Source organism: Schistosoma mansoni, chromosome W, assembly GCF_000237925.1.
Source record: "Schistosoma mansoni strain Puerto Rico chromosome W, complete genome".
NCBI classification, from domain to species: domain Eukaryota; kingdom Metazoa; phylum Platyhelminthes; class Trematoda; order Strigeidida; family Schistosomatidae; genus Schistosoma; species Schistosoma mansoni.
Window position 1 is genome coordinate 3,188,858 of NC_031502.1, and position 14,079 is coordinate 3,202,936.

General features: G+C 33.9%; 1 protein-coding gene across 1 annotated transcript in view; it reads right to left on the reverse strand.

The window, feature by feature from the left end:
* Positions 1-1,701: 1,701 nt before the first annotated feature.
* Positions 1,702-14,079, reverse strand: part of Smp_057790 (putative fibrocystin l) — a gene marked incomplete at both ends in the record, with an annotated part of 60,418 nt that continues 48,040 nt past the window's right edge. The window contains 7 exons of the mRNA XM_018799937.1: positions 1,702-1,992; positions 4,590-4,792; positions 6,084-6,255; positions 8,675-9,071; positions 11,255-11,463; positions 11,786-11,984; positions 13,649-13,804. Coding sequence (XP_018653800.1) covers positions 1,702-1,992; positions 4,590-4,792; positions 6,084-6,255; positions 8,675-9,071; positions 11,255-11,463; positions 11,786-11,984; positions 13,649-13,804 — 1,627 coding nt within the window. The remainder of the gene's footprint in view (positions 1,993-4,589; positions 4,793-6,083; positions 6,256-8,674; positions 9,072-11,254; positions 11,464-11,785; positions 11,985-13,648; positions 13,805-14,079) is intronic.

The following is a 14,079-nucleotide window of genomic DNA, read 5'->3' on the forward strand; positions in this document are numbered from 1 at the left end:
TGTCAAACAGTTATGCATCATTTCTGATTTCTTTTTCACCCCTTGGTCAATAGGAAATTGCTACCAAAAGTTGAGTATTACTACCCCTAACCATTTTGATTTTTTGTGAGGATGTAACTGAGCTATAAAAGACAGTATCTGTTAAATCTACACCTCAACAAGTCGCCAATCTAATATCTGAGTGATTGTTTGCTTGGACAGTTAGAAATTGTTTTTGAAACTAATATAACAAGAACTCAATGTCAGCATTTGATATGAATTTTTGTACTGAATCGGGTTCCGTATGAATACGCCGTAGTTATATGAGCAGCTGTATGATCTAGTCCATGCTACGATTATTTCACCTAGATTTCCTATATAATACCAATGAACTCCTGATAACTAATGACATCATAATAACAAGGTATCAGTTAAGATCAATACTTAATGATCCTTGGTCCAGAATGCTGTTCTCCCACTCTCACTAATCCGATTATCAGAATAGAAAGCAACGGAGGAGGGTGATAACTTCTAGCTGTACTACTCAGTTTTTTGCATAGTAAGTGTCATAGTGCATGTATCAACATGATTACAATATGGTTATAACTAGAAGACATATGGAAAAGAATTAAGTGATAGGTTTGTAATTATTTAACAAGAACTTCGGGAAAGATAAAACATAAAACAATATTTTATGAGACTCCTTAGCAGTGAGCACCCACTATCCAGATCGGGGGAATTCGAACCCAGGACCTTTGGTCTCGAGTGAGAGGGATCGTGGATGAGCACTAATGAGGAGTCCTATACTAGGAAGAAACGGTCGTCAAGTGCTTCCAGGTTTTCCATGGTGGTTTAGCTTTAATTGATTCATGAACTCAACTATTAAGTTACTACGATTTCCACAAAACCCCCTTCCGATAATATTTTATGAGTAAAAAAGTGACTAAAAGAAAACAAAGGTACAATAATTCGAGTATTGAATAATTATACTGTAGTAGACTATCAACAAAATAATTCCAAAGGTCTCGTATATCCTTCGTCCTGATAACCGTTATTAGATAACTACCAACAGTGTATGAATTTCGGAAGACAATACGAAGCGTTAATTATAATTCATCATTGTAGAATGCAAATCAATAAGCCACAAGTACACAAAGTGAATTTAAGTAGAAATGAAAATACAAGTGAGTGCAAGCGAGCAAATCCAAAGGCGAATAAAGAATTGAATGAATTAATAAGATTCAAGTATATATTTATATAAAGGAAAGCGAGTGAATCACAGAGGAATTTAAGGAACTAACGTTTAAGCTAGTAAGAAGGATATGTGAGTGAGTTGCAACATGTGATCAAGTATCCATGTTCATACAGACATAATAGTAATAGTACAAAGATAATGACAAATGACGCTGACCCTTAAATAAATTAATTGAAGGGCCTTGACAAAATTAAACATGAACAGACTTAAGTATAGATGAAGCGCTATAATACAATAGAACTATACACAATAATTTCTGGTAGAACAGCTTTGAAAATTCAGCTTCACTCAACAGTTATCCCCCTCCCGCCTTATAGCAGTAATATTCCAAAAATATTCATTGCTTTCTTAAAAATGAGATGTATCATTATTGTCGGACGTTCTCATTTTTTCCTGTTACTATAGGGTGTAATCAAATGAAAACAAATAGTAATATTAAACCAATGAAGAAAAATGTAATTCTTTCACTAACCAATTGATTTAGGTCCAATTATTGGTCCATCTAAACTAATAAATTCATCAGATATAGTACCAAGTAAAGTTAATTCAAGTGTTGCATTTGTTAATGGTTTTTCAAGAAGTGATCCAGCTAAAAATTGACCACCAATAATTAACATTTGTTTAAATGCTAATTTATAAATTCGTTGATCTTGACTTGTTCCTGAATCGATTTCAAGTGTTCCATATATTGTAATATTATTCAGTTTTATATTAATTGATGTATCAAGTACTAACCATGTTCCTTTAGGAACTATAAGCTATTGTTATTATTAATTTGAAAAAAAAAATAGGAGAAAAGTATAACTCATTGAGAATAGTAAGTGTTATAATGCGAAATATAACGTGGGTATTGCGATAGGACTACGCGAAATTCTACCGATTGACCAAATTCAGATATCCTAGTTCGACCCCAATACTGTTCCCCAACTCCAATAAATCAGAACACAGCCGTTAAATGAGAATTGTTTATGGGGGTCAGCAGCAGAACAAAAATGGTTTACAGACAAGGCATATTTATACAGTTACGATGACTATTAACAGTAACCAATGGAAAGGAAGGACACGTAAAGGTTATAATTAGGACGACTCAAAATTGACCAATAGGGAAACGACACATGAAAGTCATATTCAGTTTTATATTAATTGATGTATCAAGTACTAACCATGTTCCTTTAGGAACTATAAGCTATTGTTATTATTAATTTGAAAAAAAATATAGGAGAAAAGTATAACTCATTGAGAATAGTAAGATATTTACAATTTGTCATAGATTTTTTTTTCACTTAAAGCATAATTTGAAACCACTGATTATTGGATAGATTTTTAGTCGTAGCATAGTACCCTCAACAGTCGGCATCGAAAATTCTACTGTGGATCGAACTCAGAACCTTCAGGTCTGACAGTGAGCACTTAACGAACAGAACTAATGAACTGTTTTCCAATGATACAATTCGAACTTCAATCAGTTTAATAAACAACATCCTTTAGTAGTTCATGTTTTTAAATTAAATGTCAAATGAGATCATTCTGTGACAAATACCACCTACAAGTCGATTCAGTCTCCACAAAATGCCTTCAAATAAATTATATTTTCAGTTTATTCTACATTTCCACCGATTTATAACACATCAGATGGGAGTTCACGGTTGTCAGATATAAACATTTATTTTCATAGTTGACAGCATGAGTCAATTGAAGCTTGACCACCAAGGAAAACTTGGAAGCACTGGACAACCTTTTTGTCCTATTGTGGAACTCCTTAGCAAGGCGCATCCACGACCTCGCCTCGCGAGGTTCGAACCCAGGACCTACCAGTCTGGCGCCAGAGCACTTAACCGATAGATCACTGAGCTGGCATACGATGGTGTCTATGTCCAACTTCTAGTGAGAAACATTTATTGTTTAACAAATAATCTCAAACTTTTGGATAGGTTTATAGAAATATCAATGAAAAGTTGCAACTTGTTAAGTCAACCATATTAAATATAAGGCAATGATTCTGTAGAAAGCCCATTGAACTATTTTTATATTTGCCTACTTGTTGTAATTTAGACATTTAATCCACTATGTAAAATTATGTGAGTCTGATTGAGAGCATGACTGCATATCAATCTTTACTTATCCTCCTTTTGATTGGAAACAGACAATCAATAATTTATCCACAATCGCTTAACACTCATAAATATTTTTTGATTGAGATCATGAATAGATGAATGTTAGACTGCTGTTGAAAACCTGGAAGCACTTGATGGCCGTTTCGTCCTAGTATTGTACTCCTGAGCAGTGCACATCCACGATTCCGCACGCAGTATTTGAACCCAGGACCTTTGATCTGGCGCCAGAATGCTTAACCTCTAGACCATAAATAATATCATAATCAATATTGCTGTACTAACATGTACGTTAGATAAACGGAAAGAGATTTTCGAAATAATTTATTTATCATATTAGTTCTTGTATCATGTTTACAGCCGATCATAAAATTAATTGCTTGTTAGAAATGTAAATTTTCGAAGTGAAATTCACATGTGATTAGTTACCATTTCTGTGTTGATGCAGATACATCCAGCTGACGAGTCACAAACAAGACGAAACGCGCGTTCTGGATTCCACTGATAGCCACTATCCATCTTTGCTTATGAAACAAAAACAGATCTATTTATTTTGTAAATAATGAATCGTTTTCAAATCGGTAAAATAAATGATCTGATAGAGTTATAAGATGATTAGTTCGCACGGTTTCATTAGTTTTATAATACTGTTCATTAAAGTTGAAATCTAGGACGAAATAACAACAGTCATCTTCACAGACTGATATCAGTCATGGAACTAGTGAAAATTAGAGACAATCATTTCATCGTATATTTAATATGATTTAAAGAAAACGCTAGTGTTGTCATATATGTTGATCTTGTTACCAATGGTCTTTTAGACATTCATCTCTAAGATAATGAACACTAAGAATATCGTTACTATTGTTTACTTGAAAGTCCGGAATAAAGACAAAAAGCTGTTTAGCAACATATGTTTTTCTACTTTACTTCAGCTAATGTTATTCTGTGATGTACAACTTTATTGAAGGGAACAATTCTCGGTCAACCAATTTTAAACCAAAACCTGATGAAAACTATCCAAAATATTGGTTAAACTGTGTATTATAAGCTTCCTATAAATTTGCCAAAATCATTTCCAAACTTTAAATGATAACCGACAAACTAGAAGTTATTGTCGGACATTATACACTTTTAAATCTTATTCTAAGATTACACTAACGATTATTACGAAGTATAATGCTTCTAGTAAAACGAAAAACATTCGATTATATACACTGGAGAATAATTTATAATATTTTTACCGAGCTTCCATTTACTGGTTGAGGTCCAAGCACACCTCCCCATGTATTATTCTTTGACCAATATAATGCATCCACTGGTCGAGATGTATCCAATACACTTACAGAACTCGAACTTGGAACAATGCAATCAGTAAAAAAGCACTTATAAAATGACACCCATAGACGATAGCTGTTGAATAGTGATGGATTAGCTGGAGCTTTCACTGAAGCATTTAGAAAAGAATAAGTGGAGAATAACTTATCAGAGCTAACATATAAAATTTAATCTTAATAACTTACTGTAGTTACAGTCGATAACAGAGATCTTTACGAAATTTTCTCATCGTTTATTCAATGGATGTATCAATATATAGATATATACATCAATCAATTTCATTCATTGTAGAAATTCCTTGGATATGATTGTTCGACTTTTGACCCTTATTGAGGGAGTTACAGATAAACATTGAGCTGCCTAGCCGTTTTTGAGTTGTAATTCACTAGAAACTATATCCTCAGCTTACTTAGCTACTGATGTATGTTCCCAAATATCGTTTGTATGTTGAAGAAGGCCAATATTGTTTGCAGGCCTTAAACACACTTTATTTAGTCAAATGTTGAAACACATAACTGTTGAACGTTGAATATCGTTCACCACATTATTATATTTTTTAATCAAGAAACTTGATTTCTTAAGTAAACTAGAAACCTTTTATTATTACCTAAAATAATAACATGTAGGAGAAGTAAATTATCAACAAATTAGGGAAGATTCTACTGCGGTTCAACCGAAATACCAGAAAAAGTTTCCTGTGGAATTGCGAAACTCAAATAGAATCTACATATAAGCCACTAGATGAAGAATCAATGTCATATAGTGTGTTTTTATGAGTATATAGCTATGAATTTGTACTGGTTATCCACTGAATAACAAATACACCTTTCAATTCCCCATGTCTTTATGTTTTCCTCAAGGTTTCTGTTCTGATTGGGTGGACTAGAACAATCCTTAGCATGTTAATAAAACAATGCTTCCAGATACTAAACCACGAAGGCTCCATATACGTTTTTAAATGAGCCGAAGTAACTCATTTATACTGCGTACAATCCAATTTGGCGAAATCTCAATGGATACAACTTATATGAAAGAAAATTATGAATCAATCATTTATCGAGGTTTATACCTGTTTTTAAATAAAAATAATTAAATATATTACTCTATGTCCATTGTAACTCTGCCTGGAGCCCCTTGAAGGTTACTGCCTGTCCCAAGTCCAGACAAAGGAGGAGGGTTGGGAATGGGGTTATCGACCCCATCCTGTAGAAAACTAACTTGCTAAAAAGCGCTAACCAGAAAAAATAATTCAAACCGTAAGTAAGTAAGTAATGCCCATTGTACTGTCTTTATTCTCTTAACATAATCATTTCTGTATAAATGAAGTATATATTTGAAAAAAACAACAACACTCAAACGACAAAATTCACAATGGGTAAGAAGTAATTATTTCAAATTACCTAAATATTCAATATATTTCCCAGTTTCATTATAAAACACTTCACCATTATTATGTATAGATGGATCCAAAGGTTCAGTAATTGGTTGTTTAGGTGTTTGACCAGAGAGGACTTGAACCCTATCTGGTTTAATATCCATGCCCATATGACGAATTATAACATAATCAGATTGCTTTTAATAAACGTATAAAATGAAATGAAACTATTTATATCCGGAATATTAAGAGGAAATTATATGAAATGGGTCTTTTGTCATTAGTAGAAAGATCCAAGAAGCATGTTTCATTCTATTTGGGACTTGTTATCTAGTTATACCGATATCCTAGTGTTTAGGTTCACACGGGGACTCAAAGCCACTACCGTTTGCTTTAAAAACATTATTCACTGAAATACTAAGTTCAAATAGATATTCGTTTATGCAAAAAATATGATAGGAAAGTATTCGAATCATCTTGTTCTTGATATTCTTTACTGAATTTTGATTAGTTTTTTTGTAAGCATGTCCCCATCCTGTGAAAAGTACTCAGTAAATAGAGCATTGAGCTTTTGATATAAAAAGTAGTGAGTTCGAGTGTCTGTATGAGTATCTACACTGGGATTCAAATAAATAAAGCTGATGTATCCTAAACAAGACGGAGTGCGCATCCTGGATTTCACTGCCAGTCACAGTTCATTTATTCTCTATAAAAAAAGAGTGTAATAGAATGTCTGTATCTATGTGATTCACACCTGATAAACGTATGCCAACAAAGGCTGTTCAAAATTCGGTCAAGAATATCATGATCAAAATAATTCAAAACCTTTCTAATAATTATATAAGAAGAAGGAATCCTAACATGTTGAGATAAGATTACTTTCTCTTAGTTCTTTAATTTTCAAGGAATGTTTAGTTTTATAAGATCACTTTCATCACGAATTGATGTCGTTTGGTTCCATTGAATAGCCGTTTCAGTCTAGTCTATAACTACTCCTTACTAGGTATCTACAATTTCATAAGAAGTGTTCTTGTGTCCTAAAGTAGAAAATATCTTTAAATAAATAGACTGAAATTTAAATCGTCCACATTACTATTTACAGTATGTCGTACAGAACAGCCAATATCGTCAGTGAACACTGAGTTCTCATATGTCTATTCTAAATATAAGTGAATACATGGAAAAGTTGATACCTTGGAAACTGTTCTATTCTGTACTGTTTTATATGTTGTTATTGTGTATTTTTATGAAATATTTCATTTAACGATCCTGTTATTTACTTTTTATTGTGTGTTATGGTTTTTATAATAAATGTATATAACCGTATGAGTTTTTGACTGATAATACCACGAAATAAATCGACATTTTTCCTTCCATTTTCTCCTGATTGTTTGGTGTGTGTTAATGATGTCAATAGATATAAGTAGATCCTATCTTCTATAGATGGAACTTTATATGCAACATCATTATCTTACACTACGTTTGATGGTTAAGATGAAAACTGACGATTTGAACACCTCTGTGTATTCGAATAAGTGGTGACAGGTTAATGTATCAGAGAAGTATTAATGATAATAAGCTCCTGATACAATCGGCCAAACAGAAGTCATCAAATAAGATAGCTATATAGTTTCAATCAAAAATTTCCTTAATAACCAGATGTTAATGGTCAAGAAATGGTTTCATTTTCTGAAGAGAAGACACTTATATAAATGAGTATTTATGCATTTGACTTGATTTATGCCAATAAAAGTTTATCTTCACCCTTGGTCTCTTCATTCAGTAGCTTTTTTGGGCTCGCACGTGTGAAGTTTGTGTATCAGTATCAGTCTTGGACACCTCGCATCATAATAGTGTTCACGTAGGCAAACTCAAATTTTAGGACATTCTGCCAATAGGTTTTAAATATCAAACGTCAAAACAGCATTTAACAGTATTTAATTTGCCCCATAGTTTTGTGGGTTGTAAGTAATTTAAAAATCATCTGTCCATGTTTTTACGTCATTCGCAGGATGATATTTTATTTAATAACTATCATGTGTATTGAGTCAATGGTCGACAGTTTAATAATTACACTAATATCTTCCTGAATGAAGCGTCTGCACAACAACATGTGGAGATAAGAAAGTAAATTAATCATAAGACATAACATTAAATGATCTCCATACCAGAGCGCAAATTGATTGGAATTGAGATTGTACTAATGCAACTGTTTTACTTGTTGAATGTTAGCCACAAGACCTGACGGTATGAACAGTCAGGGAGAACCATACTGGGATGAAGTAACTGTCCCATGGTCACTAGATTTGAGTGTTGCCCCAACTGACATCAGTCGGTGACAAATACAACCTACAAATTAAACTACTCTATACAAAATCCATTCCGTTTAATAGCATTTATTTTCAAAAGTAAAATTGCAGATCCATAGAAATATCAAGGTTCTTTTAAGGAATAAGTATTTTGTACTATGAACTTTTATATCTTACTAAAAACCAAATAAATCAAAGCTTCATCTACGAAATGATTTACCCTGAAATTTTCCAGGTAGCCAATATAACTAAGGTTGGTAAATGATGACCTCGCGTCCCAATTGACAATATAAGTTCTGTTATTTACCAACGTAGTCATCCACCCTTGTTTGTCAGTAAGAGCTTCGGATTTGAAGGGCACTTCTTCTGTCCCACCGTCAAACAGTGAAACAGTCATATTACTGCCCATAAGTACTGATGGATTTGCTTGATCAACAGAATATCTTAATGCTGTAACATCGGGAAGGCAACGAACACCTGGAACTGCACCTTGACCAAAAGCACTCCCAAGATCACCAGCTCCTGGAGCACTTGGACCACATTTGTCAGCAGGTAAATGATTTGCTTTGCCTACGACTAAAGATCCAGGAAGTTTTGGAACATTTGGAAGACCATCTGTCAATGATCCATCTACATCACGAAGACTGAAATCACCATGCCATCGAAATTCAGCTCGATTATTAGTATTCTCCCATTTTATATCTCTACAGTAAGAAGAATGAAATTATCAGAAAGATATTAATAATCAGTTTAATATTGACTTATGGGACATATTTACATTTACCGTTATTGTAAAATTGGAATACATTCAAATTTACAAACAGAGAGACGACGTTTCGATTAAAAATAGGAATATTGAGATGGTATTTTTGCTGGAGCATGTTATGTGTTGATAAAGAATGTTAAAATAAAAATTGGGGTGTTGGAGATGTTAACACCAGTTGACGTTGTAAATGGTTTGGCTGAAAATAACTAAGAAAACAGTAGATATTAAATCACCAAAGATTATCACTATCTCTATGTATTACAAAATAGTTTTGCCGGTTATAAGTGATCTCAATAAAATCTTTTGGTGTTTGATTGAGATCATGAACCGATTGATACCTGGCCACCATTGAAAACCTGAGGGTACTTTACAGCCGTATCGTCTTAGTGTGGGACTCAGCACTTCGCATCGGCGATCCTGCCAGCCAAATTCAGAACCCAGAACCTTCGGTCCCGCGCGCGAACGCTTAAACTCTAGACCACTGACCCGGCATCCAACGGTGTTAATGTCTAACCTCAACCAGTCAACGAAATTGTGCGACCGTTTTTCATTGTACTGAGGTAGATACCTGTCTTTGCCTGACATGGATTAGCTCCACTGCTCATGGCTTCTCATTAGAAATCCGAGAATTTCTTCACGAAGCTAGTCACTAGTGAGTAAACCGTTGAATGCCAGCTCAGTGATCTAGAGGTTAAGCGTTCGAGCGCGAGACCTGAGGCCCTGAGTTCGAACCCCGCGTGCGGAATTGTGGGTGCGCAGCTCTGAGTCCAACACTAGGACGAAATGGCCGTCCAATACCCTCAGGTTATCAATGGTGGTCTAACACGAATCGGTTCATGATCTCAATGAAAAACTAAATAATCTCCACAACCCCGTAGTGAAAATATTTTGGATTGTATTTACAATCAATTCATTTTAACTATAAAAACATAATACTGGCAATCAAGGGAGAAGAGCTTATTTTCATCATCTAGAAATATAAAATACAATATGATTGACGAAGTAATCTGATGATATAATGGATAGATAAAAGAATACCTACACATATTGGTTCTACTTGTCTACTGAATAGTTTATGAGGTATATTTACAATCATTGAAAATAAATCTCGAAGTATTAGTAACTAGTTGATTATATGACCCTGATAATTCTAAGCTCGTGATCAGCCAGACTGGATGACCGGGGAAAATATGACGATATAGGAAGGTGTTTTCCCAAATGCTAAATAAGTATACACTACAGTCTGTGTGCTGAAGATAACCTTGTTCAGGTGAATACTTTACATACTTATAACAGCCATCCCTCACTTAGATCTGACTTATCATGAAACTTGGGGATATCACATGACTTGTCTGTAGAAGCTTGAAATAAGAAAGTTTTTCAATCTTAGATTTTAAATTGATAAGTCTATTGTTTGTTGAGTTTTATTGAGATCATAATCCGATCCAATTCGTTCAAGTATGAGAATACTCAGGGAATCAAATCCAGGCTTTTTGGTCCCACGCGTGAACACTTAACCTCTAGATCGATGGGCCAGCATTCAAAAGTGTAGAACTCCAACGTTAACCAATCCACAACACTGTACGGCAGTGTTCCACTGTCTTGTTTAATAAAACTAAACAGTCTCTACAATGCTATATTGATAATTATCATCTGCTCACTAGTGCCTAGTTCTGAGAAAAAAATTTCCGAAGTTCTAGTAAGAAGTCATAACTGGTCTATTTCAATCGTATTGAGTATGAGAGAGTTACCAACCGAAGACAACAGAAAATGGTTGAGCAAAATCATTTATTGATTGGAGTTAGACTTATTCACCATTAGATGCCAGCTTAGTAATCTAGAGCCTAAGCGTTCACGCGTGAGACCGAAATTCCGAGTTTCGACTCATAATTGTAGAATTGAGGGTTCGCATTCCTTAGTATTTCCATACAAGGATGAAACGGCTCCAGGTTTCCGATGATTGTCCAACTGAAACCAGTTCATAGTTTCAATAAAACTCTACTACTCTGTTCAATGATGGGTGTATTCAATTCAGTCATCCTTAATTCAATAAGTCACAATAGTTTTCATTATATTTGCATAAAAATTCAGTAAAGAAAATTAAGTGACACCAAAACTCACTTAAATAAATATTCATATCCACCACAAAGTTTCCTACATTGACATGTAATTACAGTACCATGAATTGCTGTGCAATTTTGACTATTAAAATTTTTCATTACCATATTTTCAACAGTTAAACCAGGTGCCCATGGCAAAATAACTGCTCTTGTATGACAGTCAGAATTTCCATTGGTAAGATCAGGTTCATAGGCAACAATTGTACTGTTCTGTTAGATAGAATATTGCAAAATATACAGTTGAAATAGAGTAAGAGTTAGTCAAAACGTCACTGTTAAATGAAAGTTTAGAAGCTATTGGAAGGTTATTTTTATCACATATATTTAGTTAATTAGACTTACATCTATAAAACATAACTAATTCTCAGCTAGTAGAGACCTATCTGTATTATACAGCGTTTTTTCACTATAGGAGAGTAGTTTCATAAACAGTAAACAACTAATACATGATTTCAGCATTCTTACTTCAAAAAAATTGATTGAATAAATAGGCATAAGTCGTGGAACAAGTTGCTTAATTTACCATACTTACCCTATACAAAGGACCAGTTGTTGGATCATATAAATTTCCATTCATAAGACGTTTTCCTTCGATTGCTGCCTCGTCATTATTCACTAATAACATATCTTCAAATTGTACACCACCACAATTAACACACTCCGGTCCTTTATTATTATTCCAAGCAGTAAGTTTGCGAAATACAGCCTTATCCCATTTCGTTGTTCCACAACTGAAATAATAAATAACTAAATTTAACAAATATCATTGCTTTATTAGTGAATATTTTAACAAAAAATCCAAACCAATAAGCAAAGATGGATGGTAGTTAGCGGTGGGATAGAGGACGCGCGTCTCATCCTACTTGGGACTCGTCAGCTGGATGTACCTGCATACCCTAGTTGATGTTCACTGTGGGACTCGAGCCCAGTACTACTCGCTTATAACACCATCAAGTTATCCACTTAGCTACTGAGTCTAGGTGACCACCAGTTTGTTCAATAAGCTGAAGCTTAATTTATTTTTGAATTGGTTGTCTGTATCTTTCCATTGAAGAATCCCAATATATGACGAGACACGCATCCTGGATTCCACTGCTAGCCACTATCCATCTTTGCTTATAAAGCTTGTGGCTTAAGGCAATATCTAGGCAATCCACACAGCATGCACATGTACTAATTGCAGTCCTAAACATCAATGTGAAGATTCAAACAACCAATACAAAAGCCTAAACTAATTTTTATTAGAACCCCTAGACTTCTGTGTCAATGAGCTTGTGATTATTCATTTAAAAATACAAAACTACAGAGGGCTAATTTCATCTACTTAGATTGAAATGTTACTCACTTAATCATGTACTGGTTCATTTATTCGACTTTCAGTAGCATTTTTATGTTTTTGAAGTTCAGTGGTTGTATCAGTCTTATTTAGCCGTCACTGATAGAATGGGGTTCATAATGATATAGCAAAAGACATAGAACAGAACAACAACGCACATATTCAATGTCAGATAAGGAAGTAGGTGAAATATTTTTCTAGTTTTTTGTTACAATTGGAAATCCTCATAACCAAAACGATTAGAAATTAGAGCGTCAACTCATTGTAAATTATTTTATGATAAAATCCTAAACTATGTCATCAAATTTTTTAGGTGATCAGTTACTTTAATAAATCCTTACATATTTTTGTTTATATGTAATATGTATGTGGCTAGCAACAAATACCAGGACGTATGTTTCATCCCATTCTTGACTTGTCAGCGAGATATACCTACATTAGTGTTGATTTTCACATTGGGACTCGAAATCACTACTTTTCGCCCCAAATACCGACATGTTAACTACCAAACTACTGAGTCAGTGTATCTATTAATTTGTTCAACGGGTGCAAAGACACTAACAATGGTTCGTGATTTCTGGTTGTTGTCATTCAAGGCAACAGTTGGTCACTTACTAATGTTATATACACATCATGAACGGATAGAAGCGTTTAACACCAGTATTCAGGTAAATTCAAATGACGATTCTCAAATAGGACAAAAAGCACTTTCCGAACAACGCTACTAGCCACATGGCATATATATTGAATTTAGTGGCTAAGGTTTATAACTAGACAATCTGTTCAGGATTCAAATACGGCAACCGAGACTGATCAGTTGTAAACTTAAAATATTAACAGCGGAAAATTTCAAACCCTTGCTAGAAATACTATATGATTACAAGGATTTCTGAACTGGTGGAATCCAAAGCTATATGACTGATCTCCTAATTCATTTGTATCAAGATTTCAAATGACTTAACATAAAGTTTAATATAATTCATCCTTTGATCTTAAAGTAAATTTTTAGATTACAAAATGAAACTACGAGGAATTTTCACGATTTATCATTTGACTTACGTTCCAGTTTTTGTTGGGAAAAAGCTTTCATGAATCCATAATGCAAACCAACCATTACTATGAGCTGTATTATTTTCAAATATTCCTAAAGGAATTTTACGTGGACAAACACTTGTGGTAGTTGATGGTCCACTTGGATTTTCTAACATACGATACCTGATAGATTTATGGCAACAACAACAGAAAAAAAAAAGACGTTTCAGTCAAAATAATTGAATATACCACATTGATAACTATGATTTGATAAGATAATTACTGGCGAGATTATAATTTATGGACGACGTTTGAACAAATCTCGAGTGACCTTGAGAAATATTAGCCAATCAGGTAACAGTTAGTATAGAGTAAAAATATATTATACAGCACCAAAGAATTATAGTGGATACACTTCTTTTACATTGTCCAAAAACTTGTCAAGGTTAAAAAAAGGT